This window comes from Dermochelys coriacea, chromosome 2, assembly GCF_009764565.3.
Source record: "Dermochelys coriacea isolate rDerCor1 chromosome 2, rDerCor1.pri.v4, whole genome shotgun sequence".
Classification (NCBI taxonomy): domain Eukaryota; kingdom Metazoa; phylum Chordata; order Testudines; family Dermochelyidae; genus Dermochelys; species Dermochelys coriacea.
This window is the reverse complement of record NC_050069.1, coordinates 116,344,299-116,361,102: the sequence shown is the minus strand read 5'-3', so window position 1 is coordinate 116,361,102 and position 16,804 is coordinate 116,344,299. Positions and strand designations below refer to the sequence as shown.

At 44.3% G+C, this 16,804-nt stretch overlaps 1 protein-coding gene across 2 annotated transcripts in view; it reads left to right on the top strand.

The window, feature by feature from the left end:
- The window catches only part of LOC119851432 (N-acetyllactosaminide beta-1,6-N-acetylglucosaminyl-transferase-like), a 64,268-nt gene that overhangs the window by 30,899 nt on the left and 16,565 nt on the right, over positions 1-16,804 (top strand). The window contains exon 4 of one of the 2 annotated variants that reach the window (XR_006279012.1): positions 12,512-12,652. Coding sequence is in view for 1 of the 2 variants with exons in the window: in XM_043508342.1 (XP_043364277.1) it covers positions 2,492-2,517 (26 nt within the window). In the remaining variant the exon portion in view is untranslated. Of the gene's footprint in view, positions 1-2,491; positions 2,533-12,511; positions 12,653-16,804 lie in introns of those variants that run through there. The other variant, XM_043508342.1, reaches the window with a different exon arrangement.

Genomic DNA, 16,804 nt, shown 5'->3' with positions numbered 1-16,804 from the left:
TGTTAGTCTCTAAGGGTGCCACATAATGACAGGTTTCATACTAGCAGCCGTGTTAGTCTGTATTCGCAAAAAGAAAAGGAGGACTTGTGGCACCTTAGAGACTAACAAATTTATTAGAGCATAAGCTTTCGTGAGCTACAGCTCACTTCATCGGATGCATCCGATGAAGTGAGCTGTAGCTCACGAAAGCTTATGCTCTAATAAATTTGTTAGTCTCTAAGGTGCCACAAGTCCTCCTTTTCTTTTAAGGTGCAACAGGTACTCCTGTTCTTTTCACATATTTAAGTACTTTGCTAGATTGAGGCCATATTTTTTGTATTGTGTGCCTGTGTTACACCCTTTTCTTCCTGATTTTACATAGACATGCTTTTTGTTTTTTTGAAATCACAACAGGGAAACTGCATGACAATTGCCAAATACTGCCATTTTAATGAAGTTTCCTATTATGCCAGATTTGGAGCTGCCTGCAATGATTTATGAATATTGTATCTTGACCAAGTTATTCTGATGTTTACTGTATGCATATATTGAGTTAATCCAATAGCAGGATTGTCAGAAAAGGAGCCCAGGAAAGGGGACATAGATACAGATCTGTACTTAGCAGCAAACATTTAAGAGACAATGCATTTTGGAGCCCTGACTCAGCCCCTTGCTGGGCCTGCCAGACAGGTTTTCCCCACCGAGTCCCTTGTGAAGGTGTGTATGCACATGTGGATGGTGGGGGATGTGGGGGGAAGAGAATCAAAAGACTTGGGAAGGTTTAAAGAGGCACAAACTTCCTCAGGTAGACACACAAGTTTTTGACACAGGGCCCTCAGAGCCTGCTTTGAAGGAGGCTGGGGGAATGTAAACAAAGCAGGCTACTCCTGAGGAGGATGTATAAGAAAGATATGCATATAAATCTTTTGGTTGTGGTGGTGGTTTAAATCTCTTGCACTATGTGTTGTTCCTAATACAAACATTCAACAACATTTTGTTTTAAGGCAGCTATTTTGGGTCATTCTATTCACTGCTGGTCACAATCCCCTAAAGGGAAGAACCACGTGTACTGACTACAGTCGGACCTGCTGGGTAAACATGGTCAATACACAGGTACTGTACCCCAAGGACTGTCTAAGAGTCGGAGAACAGCAGAATTTCACTCTGGGAGAGGTGAAGGCAAGAGGTCTGACATCTGAGAATGGTGTAATCAGAGAAGCCAGGAAAGGGGTCAGAGATGCAGCTAGCCCTGTAACCAGATATTACTTTCTAAATCTGTTTATTGCCTTTGAGTTCATTACAATACAGTAGACTTATTTCTTTTATTACCTGTTTCCATGTGATTAGCTTTGCCTTCTCTTCTTCATTCAGTTTGTCACTTCTCCTGCCCCTTTACAACTCCACTTTCATAGTCAAACCAACTAAAGCTCCTTTTTATGGTAGAGTTTTTAATATATCTTATCTTGGCGCCAAATTCTGGCCACAACACTCTGGTGCCACTGCTGTTGAAGTCCGTGGCAGTTTTATCTGCATTCCCAAGAGCAGAATTTTCCCTTTTGGGATTCAGTTCCATTCAGAAAAGTAAAGGGGAATGCCTTTCCCATCATAGGCATGTACAGCGGAATCTCTTGCAGTGGAAGGGGGAGCGGGATTAGAAGAGCCTATTCCAGAGATAAAAGCCCCCTGCACATTGTGGATCCTGATTCTACAGAAGCTCCCTACGCATCAGTAAAAAGAAAAGGAGTACTTGTGGCACCTTAGAGACTAAAATTTATTAGAGCATAAGCTTTCGTGAGCTATAGCTCACTTCATCGGATCTCACGAAAGCTTATGGTCAAATAAATTTGTTAGTCTCTAAGGTGCCACAAGTCCTCCTTTTCTTTTTGCGAATACAGACTAACACGGCTGCGACTCTGAAACCTGTCACTACGCATCAGTGTCCTGCAAGGATTTGGAGATGGGGTGGTGCAGGGTGGGTAGGTCTGATTCTTTGCATACACAAAGGTTGTATCCCTCATCCCCACCCCCCGCAGATCTTCCCCCAAGAGATCTCCCCCACCCCGATCTCTCCACAAGAATCACATTGCCTTCTTAACTCATATTTACACACATTATTCCAATTGCAAAGTCCTATAGATTTAAAATCCCATTTATCATGCAAGGTGACTTCCACTAACAAACAATGAATTCTTGTTAAAAAACACAACCCTAGACCTCTTGCAGGACAGGAGGAATGGTAAAGCTTCGGGATTGTGCTGTGCTCTGTTTGTTGGTTTTTATACTTAGCAAGCATCATTGTGATACAGAGATTTGTTTACACTTGACCTTGATGTTGGACACTGTTGTAGCAGGAACATTTTCAGAGCACCTAAAGTTATAATGGGCCAGAACGTCAACAAGTGCATATTGTTGGGGTTCCATTGACGTCATTTGAGTGACACTAATTTACACCAGCTGAGGATGTGACTATCATTTTAAACTCAACCTTATTTCTTCTTTTGCTTGACTTCAGTACTTGCTGAGGGATTGCCTTTCTGACCTGTCTGGTTTAAATCAAAAGCAAAGGTAAAGTCCTTTCTGAAATGGAGCTTCAACCATAAAATTTGACATAGGGGAAAATTCATTGCAATATGGTTCTTGAGTCAGATGTGGCCCTGAGTTGTTGTCATGTTTATATAGCTGCACAATCCTGCCCATTCCAAAGTGCAAAGATTCCATTTTGCCCAATTGCCTACATTTTAGTTGGGCTCTTGGGAATGACCTCAGAGGAATTTGTTCAGTGTCTAGGAGGGGACTCTGGGCTGGGGCAGGGGAGTGGGGATGAGGGCTCTGGCTGGGGGTGCAGGCTCTGGGGTGGGGTTGAGGATGAGGAGTTTGGAGTGTAGGATGGTGCTCTGGCTGGGAGCGAGGGGTTTGGAGAGTAGGAGGGGTTCAAGGCTGGGGCAGGGGGTTGGGGCATGGAGAGAAGCTTAGGGGTGCAGGCTCTGGGTGGCGCTTACCTCAAGCGGCTCCCGGAAGCAGTGGCATGTCCCTTCTCCAGCTCCTACACGAGGTGCAGCTTGGTGGCTCTGCACGTTGCCCCATCCGCAGGCATCGCCCCTGCATCTCCCATTGGCTGCGGTTCCCGGCCAATGGGAGCTGTAGGGGCAGCACTTGGGGCGGGGGCAGCATGCAGAGAGGAGGCCCCTGGCTGCCCCTATGCGTAGAAGCTGGGGGGGGCATGCTACTGCTTCCAGGAGCTGCATGGCGTGGCCCCTGACCCTGCTCGCTGGCTGGAGTGCTGGAACAGGGCAAGCCCCAGACCCCACTCCCAAGCGGGAGCTCGAGGGATGGATTAAAATGATTGGCGTGCCAGATCCAGCCCACGGGCCGTAGTTTGCCCACTCCTGTTCTAGGTTCTGTACAAGGAACATTAACTAAGTGCCATGTAATATTAAGTGAAATTTGTAAAAGATGAAGAGTATACAGTGAATTGCTTATTAATTGAACTAGTTTATTTTATTCTATTTAAAACAAAAACTGTCATTTGTTTGTAGAATAGGGACAGATTTTGAGGTTATCACTGCAGTTTGTGAGAGACTAAAAAATAAAACATGAATACATAGGGGGCTGTTCTACTTGCTATAAGACACTCCCTGTGCAGAATTTATAAACACTTAAGCAGTCTGATTTTATAGCCAGCAGAAGGCAATGTTTTATAGCTATATGTACTTACATGTCAGTTTATTACACTAAAATGAATGTGCAGGCATAGAGAGCCAAATCCTCAGATGATACAAACTGAAGTTGAAGGAGGTATGTACACCACCTAGAACTTTAGTTCAGAGACTTCATATCAGTCATCTACCTCCAAGTCATTTGTTTCACACGCTGAAAGAATGTATACCTGTTGCACATTATATAAGAATCAGGGGGACTTAAACCTGGGGCAGCAAGGTTACCAGAAAAACCAACGTTCCCTGCTGCCACCAGCCGTAACATGGCTGTGCTCTGTGACCCACAATTTACAGAGGCTGTACACCATGGGATGCCCTGCCATGAATGACCTGATTAACAGTTGTTTTAGCAGTCCCCGATTGGCTCCTTGATCCTACATAAGCCCCTTGGGTGTACCAGGAAGTGTCCAGTAACAATATGGATTCTTAGCCATCTGCCATGATGGCCCTGTTTCTGAACTCTTGGTATTGATGCGTCTCTGACATCCTGTTGACTCCTAGCACTGCAACTGCAACATGGTATTGGCCCTTGGCCTGATTCCTGACTATCTCTGACCCTCCTCTTGACTCTCAGCGGATACTACCTATGACCCTGGCTCTCATGCTCCTGCCTGCCATCGCCATCCTGACATGCTAATACCAGGACTGATAAGTACTTATCAATTTTCTGTCCAGGGAGGAGTATGTGTCATAATAAAACATGAGAGGTATGTTCAGGGAAGCCCCACACACGGGCTCAGAAAAGTCCCAGACCTTGCATTCATCGAGCAAAAAGATGTCATCAGGCTGAAGTCTACAGCGATGTGAATCTCCACAGAGAGAATAGAGAAGTGTGAGAGTACGATCCTGCCTCTCCGCCTCCTCCACACACTCCAAATTGGCACAGAGGGGAGTAGGCTGCACTCTTTCAGAGGGTGCCATAGTGCCTGTGCTTTCAGGCATTGATCCAGGTTCTCAACAGCCTTACCCCTACAGTCATTAATGCCTATGCAAACTGAGACACCTAAATCCATAGTTTAGGCACCCACAGAACTGGCCTGAATTTCAGAGGTGCTGAACACACACAGCACCCATTGATGTCATTTGAAATACACATTTTAAAGCCATTATGCATGCAAGAGTCCCATTTGAGTTATTATCCCATTTTGTGGGGGAAGCTTTGCCAATTTAAAGGCTGCAGGTTTGGCCCTTTGTGCTAAAGATTTCACGGACAGGAAATTCCCTTATGATACTAATCCTGATAAAACTAAGGACCTATTTCCATTTGCAAATGGATTTTTTTCTTTCAAGATTATGTCACTTGTCCTCAAACTACTAAGAATGCTAGAAGGAAGTGAGCAGAGAGCATATCTGCAAAGCCAAAACAAATATTTTACTAGAACAATTTGTAGTTTAATAGGTAACACAATGAAAAGCAAGTGTCACAGCTGTGCCTAAGGTGTGGGTTTGCTTTGAGAAGCGACTTTATAAAAATGGCATCTTTTTACTTAAATAGACATCCTATTCCAATTGTAGGCTGTCAAGGTTCCTTCCCCACTCTGAACACTAGGGTACAGATGTGGGGACCTGCATGAAAACCTCCTAAGCTTACTTTTACCAGCTTCGGCTAAAACTTCCCCAAGGTACGAACTATTTTACCCTTTGCCCTTGGACTTTCGTTGCCACCACCAAACGTCTAACACCGGTTACTGACAAAGAGTTTGTTTGGAAACATCTTTCCCCTCAAAATCCTCCCTTACCTTTACACCTCCTTTCTTGGGGAAGGCTTGACAAAAATCCTCACCAATTTGCACAGGTGAACACAGACCCAAACCCTTGGATCTTAAGAACAACGAAAAAGCATTCAGTTTCTTAAAAGAAGAATTTTAATAGAAGTAAAAAGAATCACCCCTGTAAAATCAGGATGGTAAATACCTTACAGGGTAATTAGATTCAAAACATAGAGAATCCCTCTAGGCAAAACCTTAAGACACAAAAAGAGGAATATCCATTCCATTCAGCACAGCTTATTTTCTCAGCCATTTAAAGAAATCATAATCAAATGCATATCTAGCTAGATTACTTACTAAATTCTAAGACTCCATTCTTGTTCTGTCCCCGGCAAAAGCATCACACAGACAGACAGAGAGAGAGGCTTTACTTCTCCCTCCCCCCCTGCTTTGAAAATATCTTGTCTCCTCATTGGTCATTTTGGTCAGGTGCCAGCGAGGTTATCCTAGCTTCTTAACCCTTTACAGGTGAAAGGGTTTTTCCTCTGGCCAGGAGGGATTTTAAAGGTGTTTACCCTTCCCTTTATATTTATGACATAGGGCATGGGTGAAAACCTGACCCCAGTGAAGGCAATGGGAGTTTTACCATTGACTTCAGGGGGCCAGGATTTCGCACCTAGAGTCATGTCTCATTATTTTGGTGAGACCAATACATTTTTTCATGTTTGCAGAACAGAGCCAACACAACTATATGAGAATTAGATGGATTCAATTCTGGATCACACATTGTCCACAGAATTGGTAACTAAATTCCAATTGCAGAATCTTTATTGCTAGTGATGAATGAGCCAGGAAAGGATGGAGCTTGACTTTCTGAATGCATCTTTCTATTTGGTAGTTGACTAAATCTGATCTGTAATCATTGAGACAATTGTGGATCATTTCCACCATGATATTTTTTTACCAAGTCACTTTTCAGAGCAGACCCACACTTTAAATATTTGTTGGACACGAAAGACATCAAATCCAGACAGGTCATTAACAAGTGTAAACTGTTGTATTCCATTGATATTAAGGGTTTGTCTACACTAGTCTGGCACCTTTCCCAGCATACCTTTCTGTACCCTCAAATTCCCATTGTCCCTCTGGGAATTACAACCCGCAGAATGCCTTGGTTCTTGGCAGGAACAACAACAAGGCAGTGCTGGATGTGCAGCTTGTCTTTAAGAGGGGAGCATGCCTTGTCACAAACACTACTCACACTGGTTACCACGGTTGAAACCAGATGCAGAGCTCTCACCACACCAGCCAAAGAGAAATGAAAACTGTAGGAGAGCACTGTTTACTAAGTCAAGCCAGCAAGAGGAGGAAGTCATGCTATTTTAACCCACAACAGTACAAGTATCTCCTAAGTACAGTTTAGGAGAATCCCAGACTCCAGTGTATGGCAACTATCTTGGGTACTTTTCTGACTCCCATTACTATAGCAGCTGATCAGTTTTTAGTCTTTAATGTGTTTATCTTGCCTACCACACAGGGGTGTGGTGAAGCACTGTTATCCCCATTTTACAAATGGGTAACTGAAAAACAGAGAGAATAAGTGAAGGTCACACAGGAAGTCTGTGGCACACCAGGGGCTTGAACCCAGGACTCCTAAATGCTAGGGTGGAGCTTTTGAGATAATAATCATTATTTGACCAGACTACAGTTTGTGAAAACATGGCAAGGAAGGGAAGACAGGAGTTGCAAAACTTTTCACTCAAGTTTATTTCTACTTTTTCCCCCATTAGCTTTCTCCAGCCACCTCTAGCACCCACTTCACGTGTTTTTAAAGAAAGACTCAATCGATTCCCCTAATGCTCTGTATCCCATCAGCAATTTGCTGAACCACTCAGTTTCCTTTCCACCCCACCAAGCCAAGCTATGTGCCCACCATCATCTTATGAGTTCTACATATGATTGTGTATCATGCCTACCAAGATTTACCTTTGAATTTCTCAGGTCCTCAACCCACTGTAAAAACAATGATGACAGATTACAACAGCTGAGGATCTGGCCTAGTGTCTTTACAAACAGTAAGGATCCAAAATATGGTAGCATTCACAATGTTAAACCACCAAGAAATGCTAGTACATGGGCTAAATCGACCCACTTTAAGAGGCTAAATCCAATATATAGATCTGTAAAACCTCTGCTCATCTCCTCTGTAAGTTTGTAGGTGCCTACATTTCTGCTGGTAAAATCCTCTAGGCATCTAAAAATCTACCGGTGAAAATGCACGCAGCCACATTTGTCACAGCTCACAACCAAGCCCCAGTGGGATCCTCAGACTAGGTGTTCCACTACCTATCTCGTGTGTGAGGCCTGATCTAGTAGGTGTTTTCAGAAACTGCCTACTGGATTGGGCTCCATATAAAAGAATGCCAAAGGAAGATGTGGTGGTGATAGCACACCCTCTTAAGTTTTAGCTTAGTGGTTAGAGCACTTACCCAAAATGTGGAAGTCAGGAGATTACAGCTCAATTCCCCACTCTGCCTAGGGTTGCCAATTTTGGCTGGAAGTATTCCTGGAGGTTTCATTACATGACATAATCTTTCATTAAAGATTAAACTTTAATTCCTGGAGGTTCCAGGGCAATCCTGGAGGGTTGGCAACCCTATCTCTGACTAATTTGGATCAGGGATCTGAAGGTGGATTTTCCCCCTCTCATAAGAATGCCCTAACTACTGGGCTGTAGGGTATTCGGGGAAGACCTCTCAATCTCTCCTGTTGAAGCTGTTCCATTGTATATAAATACTTAAATATGCATTGGAACAGGAACATGGGTCTCCCACTGCCCAGGTGAGTCCCTTCACCACCAGGCTAAAGAGTCACTTACTCTTTTTCTGCCCCAATGCATCTTTAATTACCACAGTTTGACCTTCTGGTTTGATACACTGGCTGCTGTAGCACCAGGCCTGACCTAAAAGTGGGATAATCGCAGAATTCCAGTGCAGGATAGGTGAAGCCATAAGGCCTGAGAAGGGCGCACTTACAGAGACCAGGAAGGGAACAGTTTGAGCTAGCCCAGTAACCACATATTATATATTAAACCTGTTTATTGCTTGTGTGTTTATTCCAGTCACGTAGGCATGTTTATCTTTTATGTTTCCATGTCCTTATCTTTTCATAAATTATCAATTACCATGGTGACTTTTTCCCTCGATGTATCACATTCTCCTGCCCCTTTACAATTCCTTTTTCATAGTCAAACCAGCAAAAGCTCCATTTCATAGGACAGTTTTTATATTTATTGTCTCGGAGTCAAATTCCATCCTTGAACACTCTGGTGACACTGCTATTGAAGTCAGCGGCAGTTGTGGCTGCACTTCCAACAACAGAATTTGCCCAGCCCCATTCACAAAAAGTAAGGGGGAATGCCTTCCCCATCCTAGACAGGTAAAGAGGAATCTCTTGCAGCTGAAAGGCGGGGGAGATCTTCAGATCTGTTTAACAGGGAATAAATAGCAGGAAAATGGAATCTTGCTTTAAAAGATATTTGTTTTAAAGGCATTGGTCTGGATTAAGGCGTTAGATTGTCATCTTGAATGGTCAGACCTATGAATATTCATAATTAGAAGACATATGCTGTATTTCCTGTTCAGTCATCTGTTCAAGGTATTAAGGAAGTTTTAGCTCCATTTTGCTATGAGGACAAGAGGGATTTGTTGATGATTTTTTAGCAATATACTTCTGTACCCAACAAAGAATGGCCACAGGATTTGCTTATACCAACAGATGCATTCATCATCATAAGATCCTTTAATGCTCTGCAAGGTTTATATTAGTTTAAATAAGGTATTTTACACACTGTGCCTCCTGGTGGCCAAATGGTATAGCACAGTTTAGCATACCATTAGTCCATCCCACCATCAACCTCAGCCTGGACCAGTCCACACAAGAGATCCACTTCCTGGACACTACGGTGCTAATAAGCGATGGTCACATAAACACCACCCTGTATCGGAAACCTACTGACCGCTATTCCTACCTACATGCCTCTAGCTTTCATCCAGATCATAGCACTCGATCTATTGTCTACAGCCAAGCGCTACGATATAACCGCATTTTCTCCAACCCCTCAGACAGAGACAAACACCTACAAGATCTCTATCATGCATTCCTACAACTACAATACCCACCTGCTGAAGTGAAGAAACAGATTGACAGAGCCAGAAGAGTACCCAGAAGTCACCTACTACAGGACAGGCCCAACAAAGAAAACAACAGAACGCCACTAGCCATCACCTTCAGCCCCCAACTAAAACCTCTCCAATGCATCATCAAGGATCTACAACCTATCCTGAAGGACGAGCCATCACTCTCACAGATCTTGGGAGACAGACCAGTCCTTGCTTACAGACAGCCCCTCAATCTGAAGCAAATACTCACCAGCAACCACACACCACACAACAGAACCACTAACCCAGGAACCTATCCTTGCAACAAAGCCCGTTGCCAACTCTGTCCACATATCTATTCAGGGGATACCATCATAGGGCCTAATCACATCAGCCACACTATCAGAGGCTCATTCACCTGCGCATCTACCAATGTGATATATGCCATCATGTGCCAGCAATGCCCCTCTGCCATGTACATTGGCCAAACTGGACAGTCTCTACGTAAAAGAATGAATGGACACAAATCAGACGTCAAGAATTATAACATTCAAAAACCAGTTGGAGAACAATTCAATCTCTCTGGTCACTCGATCACAGACCTAAGAGTGGCTATACTTCAACAAAAAAAGCTTCAAAAACAGACTCCAACGAGAGACTGCTGAATTGGAATTAATTTGCAAACTGGATACAATTAACTTAGGCTTGAATAGAGACTGGGAATGGATGAGTCATTACACAAAGTAAAACTATTTCCCCATGGTATTTCTCCCTCCCACCCCACTCCCCACTGTTCCTCTGATATTCTTGTTAACTGCTGGAATTAGCCTACCTTGCTTGTCACCATGAAAGGTTTTCCTCCTTTCCCCCCCCTGCTGCTGGTGATGGCTTATCTTAAGTGATCACTCTCCTTACAGTGTGTATGATAAACCCATTGTTTCATGTTCTCTGTGTGTGTGTGTGTGTGTGTGTGTATAAATCTCTCCTCTGTTTTTTCCACCAAATGCATCCGATGAAGTGAGCTGTAGCTCACGAAAGCTTATGCTCTAATAAATTTGTTAGTCTCTAAGGTGCCACAAGTACTCCTTTTCTTTTTTTGAATTTTGCATTAATATAATCTGCTAAAATCCAAATCCAGCCCACACCTCCATAGCTACAGATATCCCTGTGGCAGTGAAAATGGTGTGCTTCCACTGTTGAAGTGAGGTGGCTGAATTCTAGGGAACGGTGCAAGCGGTCCAGTCTCCTGGGTTGGGGAAGGGTAAGTGCCAGAGGGTTTGATCTTTCCCCTGGGGTCTAGGGGAACACAACATTACTTCGCTTGCGCAGCGTCTGTGGAATAGCTGCAGAATTAGACCATTTAAGGAATTCTCCCACATGTTCTTCAGGCATTACTCTGCAGCCAGCCCTGCTACTGTTAATATTTGCCTCTTCATACAGAGAAAGCACAGTGTGTGCAATCAAGTTAAAATGCTCCAGTGGCTGGAGGTTGATGCCAAATTGAGTGGGCCCATTCTTCTCTCAGTTACATGGAATTGCCTCCCAATAAAGACAATAAGAGCAGCGAGCACTCAGCACCTGTCTGGAGGCACCATATACAGGATACGGCTCTGATATCACTTTTCACTTAATTTAATCCAAATTCTGCCTTTAGTTACACCCATGAACACCACTGATGTTAACTGAGGGCAGAATTTGGCCCAAAAGTATTCTTTTTAAATTCTTTAAGTCTGACTTTGCTCTCACATGACTGTATATCAGGTGCAACTCTACTGAAGTCAAGAAAGTTACACCAGTGGAGAACCAGGGCCAGCGAGAGGGGAATCAGGTCCTAGATATAGGCAAAAGAACACAGTCCATGTTTTAGCTGCACTCTTTTAAAAAAAAAAAGAAAATCTTCCTTAAAACACAACTCAACACTGTGATCACCAGATAATATTTACTTCGTACATTTCTTAAACCTAGTTCTGCCCTCAGCTGTATGCACTCCCACTGAATACAACACTTAAGCTTCAGTGGCTAGAAGCTAAGCTTTATTTTGAAATCCTGGCATCATTTACACTTGAGCATGATCAATGTAATATTGTTAGAAGGAAAGGGTTATTTACCCTGCCATGAAATATTTCTATTCATGCTTATTGTATCATTATCCTTTCATTTAAAGTAAACTGTTTGCCAAGAGTGGGAAGTCTTGTTTATAACAAAATTTCCCCATCAAATATATTTCAGCAGCAGTCACTGGGGGGTGAGGGGCGCAGGCTCTGGGATGGAGTTTGTGTGCAGGCTCTGGGCTGGGGAAGGGGGTGAGGAGTGCAGGAGGTGGGGTTGAGGGGTGCAGGCTCTGAGATGGAGTTCAGGTGCAGGCTCTAGGAGGAGGTGTTACTTCAAAGGGGAACCAAGGTAACTCTATATGTAGAGTATATGTCTATATGTTGTCTATATGTTGCATCCGATGAAGTGAGCTGTAGCTCACGAAAGCTTATGCTCTAATAAATTTGTTAGTCTCTAAGGTGCCACCGGTACTCCTTTTCTTTTTGCGAATACAGACTAACACGGCTGCTACTCTGAAATCTATATGTAGAGTGGTGCAAGTATCAAGACATAAGACAAGCCCCTTTTACTCAGAAGAGCAGACCCGCCTTCTGCGTATCTGTTACCGGTGGACTGGTACACAGATAATCTCCCTCCCTCTTCCCTATGTGTAGTGTGAGAAATAAAGACTGACTATCAGTAAAAGTTAGAAACAACAGAAGTGGATGGAGGGTAGTAGTACAACAAAGGGAAGGGGATAAGCATAAAATAAACAGTAGCTATAGAAATCAAACACAAAACAGTGAAACGGCAGCTTACAACAGGCGCATGAAGCTCAGGCCCAAAATACAAAATCACCCTGGCAGTGACCATATAAAACCCTGACTAAAAGAACCCCAATTCACGGTGGTGGCAGTGAAGTCCAGGACCTGCACTCTTTGGGTAATTGGAACCCGCTGAGGAGGAGCACCGGATAGTCTCCGGATGTCGATCGGGATGGAAGAAGCGGACCGAGAACCCTCTGGGGATGTCATCCCCAGGAACCGGAGCAGGAAAGGTGGTATCCTTTGACGATACACTGATGCTGCCAAGGCCTGAACCACGCATGCCCAGTCACTAGGATGGACTACGTCATCCGTTTGTGGTCACAGTTCTTTTATGCAGTTTGTGGTGGGAAAACATGATACAGTCCCAGCAAAGGCAGGAAGCAGTCCGAGGTAAAATTGTTCTTGAGATCACCCAGTGACAGGGAAAAGCCAGTTTGATCAAGTTATAACTAGCCAGGATGACAGGGCACAAAGCAGGTCACAAGATGGAGTTTACAAAATGGTGGTTCAGAGTCCATTTTGAATTGTTGCTATATCCTTACAAATTACATATTGAGTTTAACATGCATATATTTTAATAAGCTATAACAGTATAATGGGGGGGGTGTTTCAGAGTAGCAGCCGTGTTAGTCTGTATTCGCAAAAAGAAAAGGAGTACTTGTGGCACCTTAGAGACTAACCAATTTATTTGAGCATAAGCTTTTGTGAGCTACAGCTCACGATGCATCCGATGAAGTGAGCTGTAGCTCACGAAAGCTTATGCTCAAATAAACTGGTTAGTCTCTAAGGTGCCACAAGTACTCCTTTTCTTTTTGGATGTGTGTGTGCGTGCGTGCAGCGCTTACGTGGGGCTTCTAGGCAGGGCGGGCCTGGGGGCCTCTGCATGCTGCTACCCCCAGGCACTACCCTTGCAGCTTCCTATTGGCTGCAGGGGCACTTGGGGCGGGAGCAGTGAGCGTGTGTAGGCACAGACCCACCCCACTCAGGGGCCACAGGGAGGGGGTGGCAGCCATGTGGAGTGAGCAGGCAGGAAGCTGCTCAGCTCCACTGCTCTGTGGGTAGGGGCCCCAGGTCATTTTAAAATCGCCCAGGAGATACGTGGGGGGGGGGGGGAAAATGCTCAGGGGCGGAAAGCAGGGCCGAGGGAGAGACCCGGCCTCAGACATTGTTGGAGCTGGGCCCTGGGCCAGGAATATTGCTGGTGCGTAGGCACTGTGGGCCCATAGAACTTGCCGCCCATGTGGGTAAACACTTTTCACAAAGCAATCACTGTATCAGTCCTTTTAACAGGTTTCAGAGTAGCAGTCGTGTTAGTCTGTATTTGCAAAAAAGAAAAAGGAGTACTTGTGGCACCTTAGAGACAAACAAATTTATTTGAGCATAAGCTTTCGTGAGCTACAGCTCACTTCATCGGATGCATTGGGTGGAAAATACAGTGGGGAGATTTATATACACACACACAGAGAACATGAAACAATGGGTTTTATCATACATGCTGTAAGGAGAAAAGGAGTACTTGTGGCACCTTAGAGACTAACAAATTTATTAGAGCATAAGCTTTCGTGAGCTACAGCTCACTTCAGTGGATGCATCCGATGAAGTGAGCTGTAGCTCACGAAAGCTTATGTTCTAATAAATTTGTTAGTCTCTAAGGTGCCACAAGTACTCCTTTTCTTTTTGCGAATATAGACTAACAGGGCTGCTACTCTGAAAACTGTAAGGAGAGTGATCACTTAAGATAAGTGATCATCAGCAGTGGGGGGCGGGAGGAGGAAAACCTTTTGTGGTGATAATCAAGGTGGGTCATTTCCAGCAGTTAACAAGAATGTCTGAGCAACAGTGGGGGGTGGAGTGGGGGGGATTTTATATCAGTCCTCATCCTCAAAGGAAACCTGCACAAACAAACACTTTCAAAAGATGAGCCTGGAATCTTAAATTCATTACTCTGATCAACACTAAAAACCATAGAGTGAACAGACACTAGATTTATGGCTTATTTACTACAACCTGTAGCCCACTAAGCCCCTGTTTTTGTACTATGACTACAGAGGTGTTAATGGGCCACATTACGTTGAATAGTCTCTTACAATACATGCTAACTATTTATGCTAAACAATCTGTTCCACCTTGCATTTAGCTGGGACACTGAAGACCTGAAGAAATGTGGCTCAAAAGCTTGCCTCTCTCACCAACTGAAGTTGGTCCAAAAAAAAAAATAATAATACAATTCACCCCTCTCCCATACAGTACTGACACAAATGAAGTGATGTATGGAATCCCACTAGGCTGCAGGACCAGGCCCAAAGTTATGCATAAAGAAGATCTGAGGAGGTACTAGGGAAATGGAGGGCCAGAGCCTCAGAAAATGGCTAGAAAGCTGCCCTAAAAAGTCACCCAGCATCTCTCCTCGTATAGGAGGATCTGGCAAGTGGCCTAAAGCCAACAGAGCATGCTGAGGTTGCAGGAGGAAGAGGCATTTTGAGGCCAGGGCTGGACCACATTATGCCCTTTCAGAACTTCAGCCAGGAGAATAGTCTCCATGTGGCCTCAGCATCAAAGCAGCAGGAAGGTGCCCCTCCCCCCCAGCTGTGTCATTTGTGAGCTCAGCATGACTGAGGATTTGGCCCTGAATCTTGACTTGATTACCATTTGAACCACAGAACACAACTGCAAAAGGTGAGGGTGACAGGAGAGCAGGATGGACAGCATCACTCACTGGTATAACAGCTGGCACACTACAGGACTCAGTTGAAAGTGGCCCCTTCCAACTTGCTCAAGAAAACATTCAAGCAGAAAAAATGCTCCAAAAAGACTGAGATGGGAATAAAATAGATTTGTGGGAACTGTACCGTGGGAAATCCTGAGAAGAAATCTATGAGCCAGATTCTGCATCCTTAGTAGTACCTTGCTTATGGAGCAATCGCAGGTAAATAGGTCTAAAGATAAATCAGTTCTTACATCTAATATTGCTTATTTTTGTTACTTTTTCTTTTCTGATTGGTGCATGACCCATTCTAGATGGCATGATACAAGTTTCAGAAGATGCCCTAAGCTCTACACAGAGAAAGAGAACAACTATAGCAGACGTTTATAACCTTTTCTATTGTAACTCTGGACAAATGCTTAAACTTTTTTGAATCCTGCAAAATATTTGGCCTCAGCAGTTTCTTGCAGCGATGAGTTCCATCAGCTAATTGTACATTGAAGGAAACCTTTTTTCATCCAATCACTTAAAAAAAAAAGTGCTAATGAAATCACATCAAGAATTGCTGATAGGCAAGTATTTTATTTGAAACTCTTTAGAGAGAGGTATCAGAGTGGTAGCCATGTTATTCTGTATTAGCAAAAACAACAAGGAGTCCTCATGGCACCTTAGATAAATTTGTTAGTCTCTAAGGTGCCACAAGGACTCCTTGTTGTTTTTTCTTTAGAGAGGACTGTGGGGACCTTACCCAAGACATGCTCTAAAGAGCTAATTACATCAACTGCACCGGATGGTTTTGCAACTGAAATTGCTGGAGAGCAGTTTTGAACATCCTGATTCAGCGTAAACAAGATTTTGAAATAAATAATTTACATTAGGTGATACCCCGAGTCTAATTCCCCAGTTTCTCTCCTGGTGGGAAAGTGATCCTCTGCAAATCCCCTAAATCTGCTGCTACTCAGCAAAGTGGAAGGAGTAATGAACAGTTCATTACTGAAGCGGGGGGAATGATCCTGCTCTTGTGGGGAACTTTCCAGGCTTCTGCACTACCCCGGTGATGTGGGCTAGCGAAAGGATCCAAGTCCTTGCTCCCACTTCCTTTATCCAGAGGCCTCCCTGCCCTTGAGGGCTCCCCTTCCACTCTCCTGTCTGGCAAAGTCCTCGTAACTCCAACAAGGCTGGGCTCAGGATTCCTGGGGGGCTTGGGTATCCTCTGGGGTACTCTCTCTCTGCACTGGGCACTTCCCTGACCCTCTGATCAATCATATATGTGCTTTAAATTGTAAGTTATTTAATCAACACTTAAGAAAAAAAAATAAGGAAAAACAGGAAAGGGTAAAGGAAAAACACATCACCCCGCTCTGTGGCAGGGAACATCACAAACAGTGTCTCCAACGTTGGGGCACTTCAGTCTGTTCTTTGTAGGTCCCAGACCCCCTTCTCAGGCCCTGGCTGTGCTGCAGGGAGGCTGTGGCTGCAGCTCTGCTCCCAGCACACGATCCGCTCTCCAAGTGAGCTGTAGCTCAGGAAAGCTTATGCTCTAATAAATTTGTTAGTCTCCAAGGTGCCACAAGTCCTCCTTTTCTTTCTCCCTGGGCTGCTTTTCTGGTCCCTCTGGATCTGGCCCAGCTCTGCTGCCCAGCTCAGCTTGGGCCCCGGCTCCCTCCTTAGCTCGCCC